Source organism: Brassica napus, chromosome A8 (assembly GCF_020379485.1).
Source record: "Brassica napus cultivar Da-Ae chromosome A8, Da-Ae, whole genome shotgun sequence".
Lineage (NCBI taxonomy): Eukaryota > Viridiplantae > Streptophyta > Magnoliopsida > Brassicales > Brassicaceae > Brassica > Brassica napus.
In genome coordinates this window covers 10577328-10589739 of record NC_063441.1, presented here as the reverse complement: position 1 = coordinate 10589739, position 12412 = coordinate 10577328, and the positions used below count along the sequence as shown (strand labels likewise).

Sequence of the window (12412 nt, the reverse complement as noted above, 5' to 3'; positions counted from 1 at the left end):
TGAAACTCGAAATATCCGAACCGAACCGATATCCGAACCAAACCTATATTCGAAATGCCCAGACCTAAGAGCAATCATCATCGTGAATTCTTCATGCGTAAGAAGATAGAAAGAAAAAACAACAAAAAAGAGCTGGAAGATTCGATCACATGGGCCTTTTTTTTTTCTTTTTAAAAGCTCAACTGAAAAAGACACTGAGAATTAAAATAAATTGATATAGGAGCCAATGGCAATATTATAAATCTTACTGGACTATAAATCTTCTTATCGCAAACTCCAATGGGCCGTTTCACATTCTTTTGCAGAGATAGCTTATCAATATTAAGAAGTGAACTCATCTTATTTTCAGTTTGTTTCTCTTTCAACTATGAATCCGAATTCTCTATCAGGAGCAACATCCTGGGAATTGTCGTCAGTCGATATAATTTCATGAAAAAGACTGCACTTTCTGACAATCTTTTTCTTATAAATGCATTCACACACCACTTGATTGCTTCTTATAATACAATACAACTTCAAATCATGTCAAATCAAAGTTTATGAGCTTTCATGTTATATCATTGTAGAACTTTTTCCTTCATTCACCCATCTCAAAAAGAATCCAACTTCAAGATTGGCAACACGTCCAACTCGCATCAATACGTGGTTTGATTGTATATGTAAGAAAAACTGGTGATAAGGTCCACTGCTCACACCATAAAGAAGCTCTATCCAATAGCTACATCCTGATATGACAAAAAAATATTTGAATATCTTCCTATACCTGTATATATAAGTCTGAAATGTTGAAATATGGAGAACAGTATACGTAAGATGGTCGCTTAGATGATATATAATCTCAAATATGACGTGTTTACTCTTAAAACCAGTAGAAAACTGATTAAATGATTGAGTTCACATTGTCACATGCAATGGAATTAGAGGGTAGAGATATTCTTAGGGTTTTAAAGCTCACGGACTATTTAAAACATGTGACCATATCTAATAATCTATGAAATAAACAGGGTCCAATATGGGTCGATACGTTTAGGTCTGCAGGGACCGCTCCATTTATTTTCATTATCATTTTGTTTTTTCCACAACTACATCATTTTGGTCTTCACAAACGAGCCGGAAGTTATATAGTACTACTACAAGTTTTGATATTTAAATTTGGAGATTGAGAGTATTTGTCCTTAGGAAATCTTTTCCTTAATTTGTTTTATATTCATTAGTTTTTCTGCGTGACTTGACATAGAAACCATACTTAAAATACTTAGAGAAAACGGATTATACGTTGTAAACATGTAATTCTCCAATTCCCCATAAACAAACAATAGTAATTCAACCTCAGTTACAAATCTTGATAGCCAATAACAGTTGATTCAGTTCAACCAGTCGCTTAAAGAAAAATAATTTAATACGAATAATAAAATTTACAAAGAAACAGTGAAGAAGATGTGATATTCCATTTGCCATCTTCATCGATATATATGTCTGTGTTTATATAACTTTTTGTTGGTTGACTTAAACAGGTCGCCGGGCCGGGCTGTTGGTTGGCAACAGGACCGAAAATGACTTAAAACCGTACCAATCGGATTGAAGAAAAGCTTTACCAAAACGGCTTGCACATAGACTCTGGTTCAGTTTAGGTTGGTCTGTTTTGGTTTGGTTCACTTAAAACGCTCTCCCTCTATAGTAGCCATGAACATTCAGTTTTCGGTAGTTTTGGTTCATGTATTTTAGTTTTCGGTTTTTCAGTTTTAGAGATTTAGAAACTGTTCAGGTATTTATGAAATTTGGCTTGGTCTCGATTCAATTATTAATTTTGTTTGCTTTGGTCCAGTTCGAATAACATAGTTAGGAACAGATTAATATCCAAAAAATTTGGCTCCATTTTAGTTATAGATTTTCAGATAATTTGGGTAAGAGATCGGATAATTTGGAGGATTTTGGTTAAATATTTGGTAATTCGGATTGTTTGAATAAAATATCAAATGTTTTGAGTAATTTTAAATATTTCAGATAAAAGTTATTAAGATAATTCACTTTTGTGTAATTTAGTTTATAAAAAGTATTTTTAATATATTAAATTATAACTAAAATTAAATTGAATAAAATTTATTTTTGTTATATGGATTATATTTTAGATATTTGGATATCCATTCATTTCCAATTCGGTTTTAGTTTTTTTAGTTTTAGAGATACATAAACTATTCACATAAATCATGGTATCTAAATTCAAACCGAACAAAGTTTTCTATTCGCTTCTTTTTTGTTCTGGATAAACGTACCTATCAGCCCATGGCTACTCTTTCGTATCTATATAACAAAAAAAAAAACTCGTTTTATTTATGTGTTTGTAGGAGTTTATACTAGAGATCCGGAAAAATATATCAGAGAGGTGGATATAAATTCATGAAAAGACGATACATTTTCTAACTGTTGTGTTGTTTTCCATTGAAGACCATGGGGATGAAACATGTGGCTATGCTAGTTATGATGCACCTTATACCACAACCCGTGATCTCTTTAGTCAACTTCCAAATTCCTATATCTGCTTCTTCATTTGTGGTGGTGTGCCTATCTACAATCTGCTGATATTTGAACTGTTTAATCACTAGACGTTTTTAGCTGTTTAGTTAGTGTATACGTTTTTAATTGCAATGCCCTGTATAATATCAATTATGTCATATAATATAGATCTAAAGAATGTTATGTTTCAGGTGTCGTTTAGGTAAAATGGATCGACAAGAATATTTACATATTGAGAGAGACACACAGAAAGATACAAAGCAAAGTGTCGTCTCTGCTGAAAGTTCAACCCCAAGAGAAAAATTAACAATTAGATTGGAAAGCTGGTGGGTCCAAATTGCAACTCAAAAAGTCACGATGACTTTGATAGGATTCTGTCCATTTTGATGTGATTGTGAAGATATATATCATTCTAATTTGTGTGGCTCTGGTACAAGTATCCTGTTTCTATCCTTCACAGGTAACGGGTTTGATTCGTAATGTTAAATCACGAATATTTGTTCGATGATGCAGTAAGAAAATAATGGTAAAGATAGACGGTACGAAGTTGATGCCTGGTATATACTGGTCTGGTTGTACAGAAGTTTTATATTGTCAATTTGTCGTTATCTTACTTCTTACTATATATCTAAGTACTATATACCACCATCTCTCACAACAACAGAAAAGCTTAAGCTGTTGCTGTGTCACCAATCAGGCCAAACAACATTTAATCGTGGGGATAGCATCTTAAAACTCAAAAGATCATCTAAGTATCTATAACTATATAGTAAATATGCGAAGTTGGTCTGAGAATGACAAGCACTAGAGAGAATGAAAAGATGAATGGAATGGAAGGAGTTCGTTTTGGTCGATGCAGAATCAAGCCAGGCCCGCATGGTAATGCCTCGGTCGCTTTTTGCCTTTACGAAAAATGTATGAAAGGTCCAAATGAAATGATTGCTGTAGATTTGTGGTGGTTAATTTATTACTCTGTGATTTACTGTTCGTGAACTCAAGACCCGATCTAAGATTTAGCAGACAATAAATGTTCTTAGGTTAATAATGTTAACAAAACAAATTCTTTTGATAATTTGGAAGTAATACAACCTTAGGTTGGATTGTAGACTAATGAACCCACATCTATCGGGGTTCAATTTCCTTCAATGACCCCCTGAACCTTACTTTCCAAATTTTAGCAAAAAAATATATATTTGAGGGTTTCATTCGACTAAGTCTAAAACCAGCCCTGCATGAAATACAAGTCTATAATGTATATATATATACATATATTTTTTTTCGTCGTCTATAATGTATATAGTATCGATTTTATGTAATAATAAGGTAAAGGGAGAGCAGAGAAGTGGGCTTTTTAGGTTCAAGGAAAGGGAATAAAGGGAGATTTAACAATAAGGAAGTGTCGTTTTATGTGGATGAAAAAGAAAAGAATATAGTGTGGGGATTCTGTGATGTGTCACTCTCAAATCTAAATTCATTGCTTCAAAGATCAAAACTACTCAAGAATCTTATTTACCAAGTTGGTGAGGTGGTCTCTACAACCTACTCTCGTAGCATGTCATTTCCTAATTATATTCCTTGAAACAGAAAGAAAGAAACAAACATATATGCCTTTAGCGATCAAAGAGCTTGACATTTGTTTGGTTATCCGCTAGATTCTCAAGTCTCACCAAGCAGTTAAAGCATACATATTTGATAATGATCTCAATCCTCCTATTTAATCCATCAGAGAGAATCATGCATGTTATTCATGTTCATACAAGTTTTGAAATATATATTATTTAAAATTTACTTTCTGAGATCAAGAATATCTAGACGGAAGCTTAACTAATATAGCTTCTAAAAGACCGGATTATTTGGGATTCCACGTACACCATGTTATTCGGGTCAGATCATAAACTAGTGATGCTTTCAGTTTTGGACTTTCGCCGTCTAGAGCGCGGCATTCCACCACTCTGTAGCAGCACCTCGTTTTTATTACTCTCTTACCGTTTTCACGGTTAGGTTGTTCTCATCTCAGTGTTGCCAGCATCGATACAGATTCATTCATGATTATTAGATAATTTCGGAACTACGCTAAGTGCTAGTTGGGTGGTAATCCCGAGCCTAGCGAGTTACCAAAAAATCGGAAAGTATTCGGAAATTACGCGGGGTCTAGTTTTAAATACAATTTAATATATTTATAATATATTTAGCTAATTTTAAACATGATGACACATGTTCTTAGACATAATTATATAATTTTAAACGACCTCTTTTTTTATCTGTTGAACATTTAGATTATGGTCTGTTTGGTACGAAAAAAATCCGTAATGCAGTAATTATGTGTTTGTTTTGTGTTTGATAGCTAATTATACTTATCTAGTAATGAATATATACATAAAATCTGTCAATAATGAGTAAAAAATAATCAACCGTGTTTCAACTTTACACGGACGGAAAAAAACTTAGGCGGTCTACGCGGGAATTAGGCGGTTAACGCGGGAATTAAGCAGTCTTACGCGGATCAACGCGTGTCAACGCCTAGCTACACCGATTTGAGCATATTCGCCAGAGTCAACCTCCAAACAACGCCTAGCTGCTTCTTCTCTGTGACTGGTTTGCGGAGTGAGGTATTAAAACGAATTAGTAGTTTTGATTTTCAGCTCATCTCTTGCGAGGACGTGACCATCCTTTTGCTTGTAGATGGTGGAGTATGGGTACACGAGGGTCCGCGTGTATGAACTACTGATCCTTTTAGTTGTTGTCCCCTCTGTGTGTTTCAAGGTTCCACCTTGTGCCTTGGTCTCTCTTGGTCGCTGGAGGCTCGTTGCAGATGTGGTGTTAGTGGTTTTGGCTCCATGTCTGCTTCAGTCTGGTGTTGGTTTCTGCCGGGTTTGGTTCCTGTGAGATTGTGGTTTCTGTATGGTTTTTTGTGGGTAGACTAAAGCTCAAAAGACTGTCCAGTAGGGTGGGCAGTTTTTTCTTCTATCATGGTTTGTAACAAATCGTACTTCATATTTCGTTAAATGCAATTCATAGATGACAAAAAAAAAAAAGACTTGTTGCTCTAATCCAAGTTAGAAAGTAGTATATTATACTAACATTTGTATATTTTATTAATCTTTGTACCACCCTTTTTAAGAATAGCTTCTTTTTGTTGGGACAACTAAGAATAGATTTAACATTTTTATTTAACTAAGAACACAATAATGTTATTTGCCGTCGCTTCTTCATTGTTTCATTGACTCTCTTAAGTCTTCAAGGACAAACCATTCATTAGAATTTAGAAAGTGCTAAAAAGGTCAAAAGCATATTCAAAGGACCGCAACCAATTCACTCTTGTCCACCTGTCACTGCCACTCTGTCAAAACTACGTAAGCATGGTGGCCACGTGGATTCAGTTTTGTTCTGCGCAGACCACGAGCTTCACACACTCACGAGGCGCGACGTCCGTCAGAGCACTAACGGCCGTTCCCTTCTCCCTGCGTATCTCTGGACGGTAAGTTCTCACGGCGTTGGGGTACGTGAAGCGTAAGGTCCCAGTCGAGTGTCGAAACGGGCCCCACACGAGACAAGCTTATAACTAGACAGAGAAATGAGTGTGTCGACCCTCTAACAACACGCTCGACTCACACGCGTGGAAAAATATGGTAAGCAGCCATTTACAACCTCCCAATGTGTGTTTTTTTTGGTAGCAAATTATTATTTGAACTTAACATAACACCATTATTTATTTTTGGTAGCAAATTAATGTTTGAATTTGACAGACTAGTAAAAGATTTATCCAGTTATAGAAAATGAAACAATTTTTTAATAATAGCGAGATATCTAGAATTATTTTTATATTTTAGCAAAAATATCAACATAAAATCCAAATATATATTTTCACTCATATAATATAGCAAAAATTTGGAAATAAATACAAAAAATCTGTTACAAAAAACAATCTCTAACAATTATTACAAAATAATGTAATTACTCTAATTATTAAATTGATCGACAAAGATTTCACCAAGGGTATCCGTGAAGCCTAAAGAGCACACGTGGATAAACTAACGTAAAGAAAGAAGGGGCAAGACCGTAATTTCGACTTCTCACTTATTACCAGTCGTTCCATGTCTCTGTCCTTTGGTTATATAAACAAGACAGACGCAACTTTGTCTGGTACCTCTCTCTGTAAAAGACATGGACGCAGAAAAAGCTAGCAACGATAACAATGGCCACGTCGAGCACGAGCGCTGTCCGGTGGAGGAAGTGGCACTCGTGGTCCCTGAGACCGACGACCCAACTCTACCGGTGATGACATTCAGAGCTTGGTTCTTGGGTCTGTCCTCTTGCGTCCTCCTCATCTTCCTCAACACGTTCTTCACTTACCGCACGCAGCCGCTCACCATCTCCGCGATTCTTATGCAAATCGCCGTCTTGCCCATCGGCAAGTTCATGGCTCGGACTCTCCCCACCACTTCTCACAGGCTTATGGGGTGGGAGTGGAGCCTCAACCCTGGTCCTTTCAACATCAAGGAGCATGTTATTATCACCATCTTTGCTAATTGTGGTGTTGCTTACGGTGGTGGTGATGCTTACTCCATTGGAGCCATCACTGTCATGAAGGCTTATTACAAGCAGAGTCTTAGCTTCATCTGTGGTCTCTTCATTGTCTTAACCACTCAGGTACCTCTCTCTCCCTCTTGAGATTTCATAGATTCGTGGAAAGATTGTTGAATTTGATCAATGCTCTAAAACTCGGTTAAATGGATATGAAGGAAATAATTTTTAACATTTTTTTTAATTAGTCTAAGCGTTCAAAAAATCTGTCTAGACGTCCGCCTAAACTATAATCCACGTCTAACCACTGCCTAGTGATTTTTCGAATATTGATATTGATGAATGGGTGTGTGTAGATTTTGGGTTATGGATGGGCTGGAATCTTGAGGAGGTATCTTGTTGATCCTGTTGACATGTGGTGGCCATCCAACCTTGCTCAAGTCTCTCTTTTCAGGTTTGTAATCTTATCTCAACTGAAACGCTGTTTTTACTGACAAACGCAAAAAAAAAAAAAAAAAGTAGCTGAACGCTTTTTGTTTCAGGGCGTTGCACGAGAAGGAGCACAAGTCAAAAGGCTTGACGAGGATGCAGTTCTTTCTTGTGGCGCTTGGTGCTAGCTTCCTCTACTATGCACTTCCAGGCTACCTATTCCCAATCTTGACTTTCTTCTCATGGGTGTGTTGGGCTTGGCCTAATAGCATCACGGCTCAGCAAGTTGGGTCAGGGTACCATGGCCTTGGAGTTGGAGCCTTCACTCTTGACTGGGCTGGTATCTCTGCTTACCACGGCAGCCCCTTGGTGGCTCCTTGGTCCTCTATCCTCAACGTTGGTGTTGGTTTCATCATGTTCATTTACATCATAGTTCCTGTTTGTTACTGGAAGTTCGACACTTTCGATGCTAGAAAGTTCCCCATTTTCTCCAACCAGCTCTTCACTTCCGCTGGCCAGAAGTATGACACAACCAAGATCTTGACACCGCGGTTCGATCTTGACATCAATGCTTATAACAACTACGGGAAGCTTTACCTCAGCCCTCTTTTCGCGCTCTCTATTGGGTCTGGTTTTGCGAGGTTCACTGCAACGCTAACTCATGTAGCATTGTTCAACGGCAGGTTAGTTAGTTTGTTTTGTTGTCTCTTGAGTGAAACAAAAAGAGAGAATGTGAATGAATCAGTTTGGTGTGTTTTGTTTATGCAGGGACATATGGAGGCAGACTTGGTCTGCAGTGAAGACGGTGAAGCTGGACATACATGGGAAACTGATGCAAAGATACAAACAAGTGCCAGAGTGGTGGTTTTATGTGTTGCTGGTTGGAAGTGTAGCATTGTCTCTCCTCATGTCTTTTGTGTGGAAGGAGTCAGTGCAGCTTCCGTGGTGGGGAATGCTCTTTGCTTTTGCAATGGCTTTTATTGTCACTCTCCCTATTGGTGTCATTCAAGCTACTACAAACCAGGTTTTTGTTTACTAGTTTTATACTACTCCCTCTGCTCAGTTGTAATTAAAAAGAATATTTCACAAAAAAAAGAATTTTTAAAATGTTTTTATAAAGAAATTGTAAACTTCAAAAAGATTAATTGAGTTTATTAAATTTTTTTTGGTTAAAAGTTGCTGAAAATTGTAGAAAATGATGCATTATAAATAATGATTTAATGTATATTTTTGGTTTCAATTTACACATTGCATGCTTATATATTTTGTGTTAAATTGCAGCAACCAGGGTATGATATAATAGGGCAGTTTATTATTGGTTACATCCTGCCTGGAAAGCCTATTGCAAACTTGATTTTCAAGATTTATGGAAGAATCAGCACAGTCCATGCTCTCTCCTTCTTGGCAGACCTTAAGCTTGGCCATTACATGAAGATCCCACCGCGGTGCATGTACACGGCTCAGCTTGTTGGCACTGTGGTTGCTGGTGTGGTGAACTTGGGAGTGGCCTGGTGGATGCTTGAGAGCATTCAAGACATATGCGACATTGAAGGAGATCACCCCAATAGCCCCTGGACTTGCCCCAAGTACAGAGTCACCTTTGATGCTTCGGTTATTTGGGGATTGATAGGACCAAAACGGCTGTTTGGAGCAGGAGGCATGTACCGTAACCTTGTCTGGCTCTTCCTCATCGGAGCTGTCTTGCCTGTTCCTGTGTGGGCCATGAGCAAGATCTTCCCTGACAAGAAGTGGATTCCTCTCATCAACATTCCTGTAATCTCCTACGGGTTTGCAGGGATGCCTCCAGCGACACCAACCAACATTGCTAGCTGGCTGGTCACAGGAACCATCTTCAACTACTTTGTGTTCAATTACCACAAGAGATGGTGGCAGAAGTATAACTACGTGCTCTCTGCAGCGCTGGACGCAGGGACTGCATTCATGGGAGTGCTCTTGTTCTTTGCACTGCAGAATGCTGGACATGACCTCAAATGGTGGGGCACTGAAGTAGACCACTGCCCTCTTGCCTCCTGCCCAACGGCTCCTGGAATCATAGCCAAAGGCTGTCCTGTTTTCTAAATTGAGTATTAGATTCAAAACATGTTATGCAAACATGTTCCTATTATTGCTTCTTTCTGTACAGCCTTTTCTACTGCTAGATAGTGGCCATCAGAATGCAATAAACTCTGCTTTTTGGATTTATAATATGAGATTACAAAGTACTAGTTCCATTGATACTTGCTAGTATTTTGCTTTTTGAGACGCATATGATCATTTATAAATTTGAAAGCCAAACAATAATAATTTGATCCTTGCTTGTATCATCTTTTGCTTTTTTGAAAGCCAAACAATAATAATTTGTGAAAACTTGAAAGCCACAATACAAAACCGAAAAAAGAGATTTGCTGGTTTTACAAGTTTCATTTTTTTTTGTTGTTCTAAATTAATCTAAGAAAGGAGAAGAGATGATAAAAAGTCTTGAAATCAAAAGATACACATGACTGAATAATGCATCTTTCATTATGTTGCTTAAAACCTTATTGACAACTTTAAAAGACAACAAAATTCGAGCTTATTGAGAGGGAAAAACACTTTTGCCTGTGATGATAATCTCTTCTTCTTCTTCTCATATCCTATAGCCTCACACACCCATTCTCCATGAGTTAGATACTAAGCATGTCTGAGTTTCCACATGCTAATGGGAACTGGGCACTATATCATCATCTTCTCACCTCTGGAGGGACTTGTAGAGCACCACAGTTACATACTTAGCCAGAAAGCGGTGAGTGGAACCAAGGGCGACCACAGATGGACCGCTTTTGCCTTTCTGCATGTAAAGATGGTTGAGAATGACGTGCTGAGGTCTCGGCAAAGGAGATGGAATGTCAGGGCTAGCTGGAGGCAAGTTCAGCAGTGTCATCTGCAGGTGCGGCGGAACCAGAGGGGGTTCTTTGGAGTAGTCCTCAGCGCCTAGAAGCAAGCTGCTGTAACTAGCCTCTGGTGATTGCGGCGGCTCAAAACCAGATATGCTTTCAATGTCTTCTGGTACATAGTCCTGCACACAACCAACACACAAACAAAACCATATCTCTCCTATCAACATAGATGATATCTCCATTGCATTCCCTAAACACCTCAAATAGCCTTTCTCTCTCACACCCTAAAGGTTTCGAAGTGAGGTTACCTGGAGGTCCAAAAGGTTGAAAGTGTTGCCAGCGTCGTCACGAGCTAGAGGGAGCTCAGGGGCGTGCCTCCACTGTCCATCAACAATGAACCTGTACTCATACACACCTGAAGGCAAGACTTTCATTATAGTGAAGTCTTTCCCAGATCTCTGAAGCCGACTTCTGATACAAACAAACAGAAACAACAATGAGAGATTTGAAAAAAGACAAATAAAAACTCTAAAAAAAAAGGGTAAGGACCTTGTCTTCCAATTATCCCAAGACCCTTCAACAGCAATCTCCTTGCCTCCATGGCACCAAGTGATCATGGTGGGGATGCCTTGCTCGTTACAAGCCTCTTCGTAGGAAGGGGCCTGCATCCACGAAGGGTTTGGGATGTGGATTTCATCTGGTCTTTGAAGAGGAAGCACCGGTACCTTTAAAAGGAAAGAAAGATACAAACTTTCTTTTAAATCCAATCTTTATTAATTAATTAATTAATTAATTTATTTCAGATCTGTGTGTTTAAGGGGAAAGTTGAATCTGGGAACCTGAGGAGCAAACATGAGAGGAGATTGAGTGGCGCGAGGGGATTGAGGAGGAGATTGGCCCATGAGCTCAGGAGGAGGAGGAGGAGCCGTGTCGGAAGACATGGGTTGATGATGATGGCGAGAGTGAATCTCACCGTCGTTGTCTTCCAGTGGAGATGCGTTGTTGTTGTTGTGGACACTGTTCGCTTCGTCTCTCGCGTTCACGTTGCCCATAGAGAGAGAGAGAGAGGATACGGACAAAAGGAGGGTAATCTTAATGCTTTGTGCGGACAGAACAGGACCGGGTTTAAAGGTTCGTGCTTTTTACGTAGAGAGATTGATCAAAGAGGGACGGAGTAATTGAGAGAGAGAGTGGCTTCCCCTTCCTTCCTTCCTGAGAGATCACAAACTATTAATAAAAAATTATTAAAGAAATATATAAAAAAATGCTTAATCTTTGATTTCAACTCATAAAATATCGAAACACACATTTTTCTTTTGTTGTTGTTGTTTTGTCATTCATCGATCAATTGTTCCATACACACTCTCTTTCCATCTTTCTCCACTTACTTTTCTTTCCTCTAATAGGTTTTGTTTATTGCATTTATTATCCTATAATTTTATTTGGTCCCTAATTACCCCCTATACATCCCACATTTCAGTAGACGGGCATTTGGTGAAACTTACCAAAATATGTTTTCAGTTCATTAACTCGCTCCTTTGTTATGTTTCAGGGGGGAAACAAGATGTAAACTTTGAACCAATTTCACAATCAATGTTTTTTTTTTTGTGTGGTAATTTGGCCAAGAGGCCCATTACCTTGGCTTGATATAGCCAGGTAGCAACAAGGAGACCAAACTTCTGCTTTGGTTTATGTCTAGTGTTTTCTACCCTTCAACTAGTTTCACATAGATGATGGAACACAAATAATAATTCATGTCTCAGGTATGGAGAGTGCAAGTGGGATTTGTGATCGAATCAAAAGGATGCAAAGGGTTTTTATTCAAACAATCATAAAGTTGAATAATGGGATATTCTTTTTCTTATATAAAGCGGCCTCCATATATCGCCCATGATAAAACCTCAGTTTATGTAGCTGATGACTTGATGAGTGATGGGGGTTAGTCTGAAATTATCATATTATCCAATATTTTTTTCAAAATGTAATAAAAGGAAAAACAGAAAAGAAAAGGGATTCTACAATTAAAAATTGAAATCAACATTGCCGTCACCTATACTAAAATATAAGAA

At 38.1% G+C, this 12412-nt stretch overlaps 2 protein-coding genes across 3 annotated transcripts; one reads left to right on the top strand and one right to left on the bottom strand.

Moving 5' to 3' along the window:
- The first annotated feature begins 6632 nt into the window (after positions 1-6632).
- Positions 6633-9778, top strand: LOC106360654 (oligopeptide transporter 3). The gene is made up of 5 exons (XM_013800287.3): positions 6633-7164; positions 7395-7492; positions 7581-8150; positions 8236-8491; positions 8749-9778. Exons 1-5 carry the CDS (start codon positions 6679-6681, stop codon positions 9544-9546), a joined length of 2208 nt encoding a protein of 735 aa, XP_013655741.1. The 5' UTR covers positions 6633-6678; the 3' UTR covers positions 9547-9778.
- Positions 9779-9930: 152 nt separating this feature from the next.
- Positions 9931-11710, bottom strand: LOC106360656 (SNF1-related protein kinase regulatory subunit beta-2). Of its 2 annotated transcripts, XM_013800289.3 has the most exons (5): positions 11651-11710; positions 11183-11555; positions 10893-11068; positions 10652-10814; positions 9931-10522 (listed from the first exon to the last, which is right to left on the bottom strand). In XM_013800289.3, exons 2-5 carry the CDS (start codon positions 11393-11395, stop codon positions 10196-10198), a joined length of 879 nt encoding a protein of 292 aa, XP_013655743.1. In that variant the 5' UTR covers positions 11396-11555; positions 11651-11710; the 3' UTR covers positions 9931-10195. The 2 variants fall into 2 exon arrangements, with proteins under 2 accessions (XP_013655743.1, XP_048594619.1); XM_048738662.1 differs by lacking the exon at positions 11651-11710 and having other exon boundaries at positions 11183-11566.
- Positions 11711-12412: the final 702 nt, after the last annotated feature.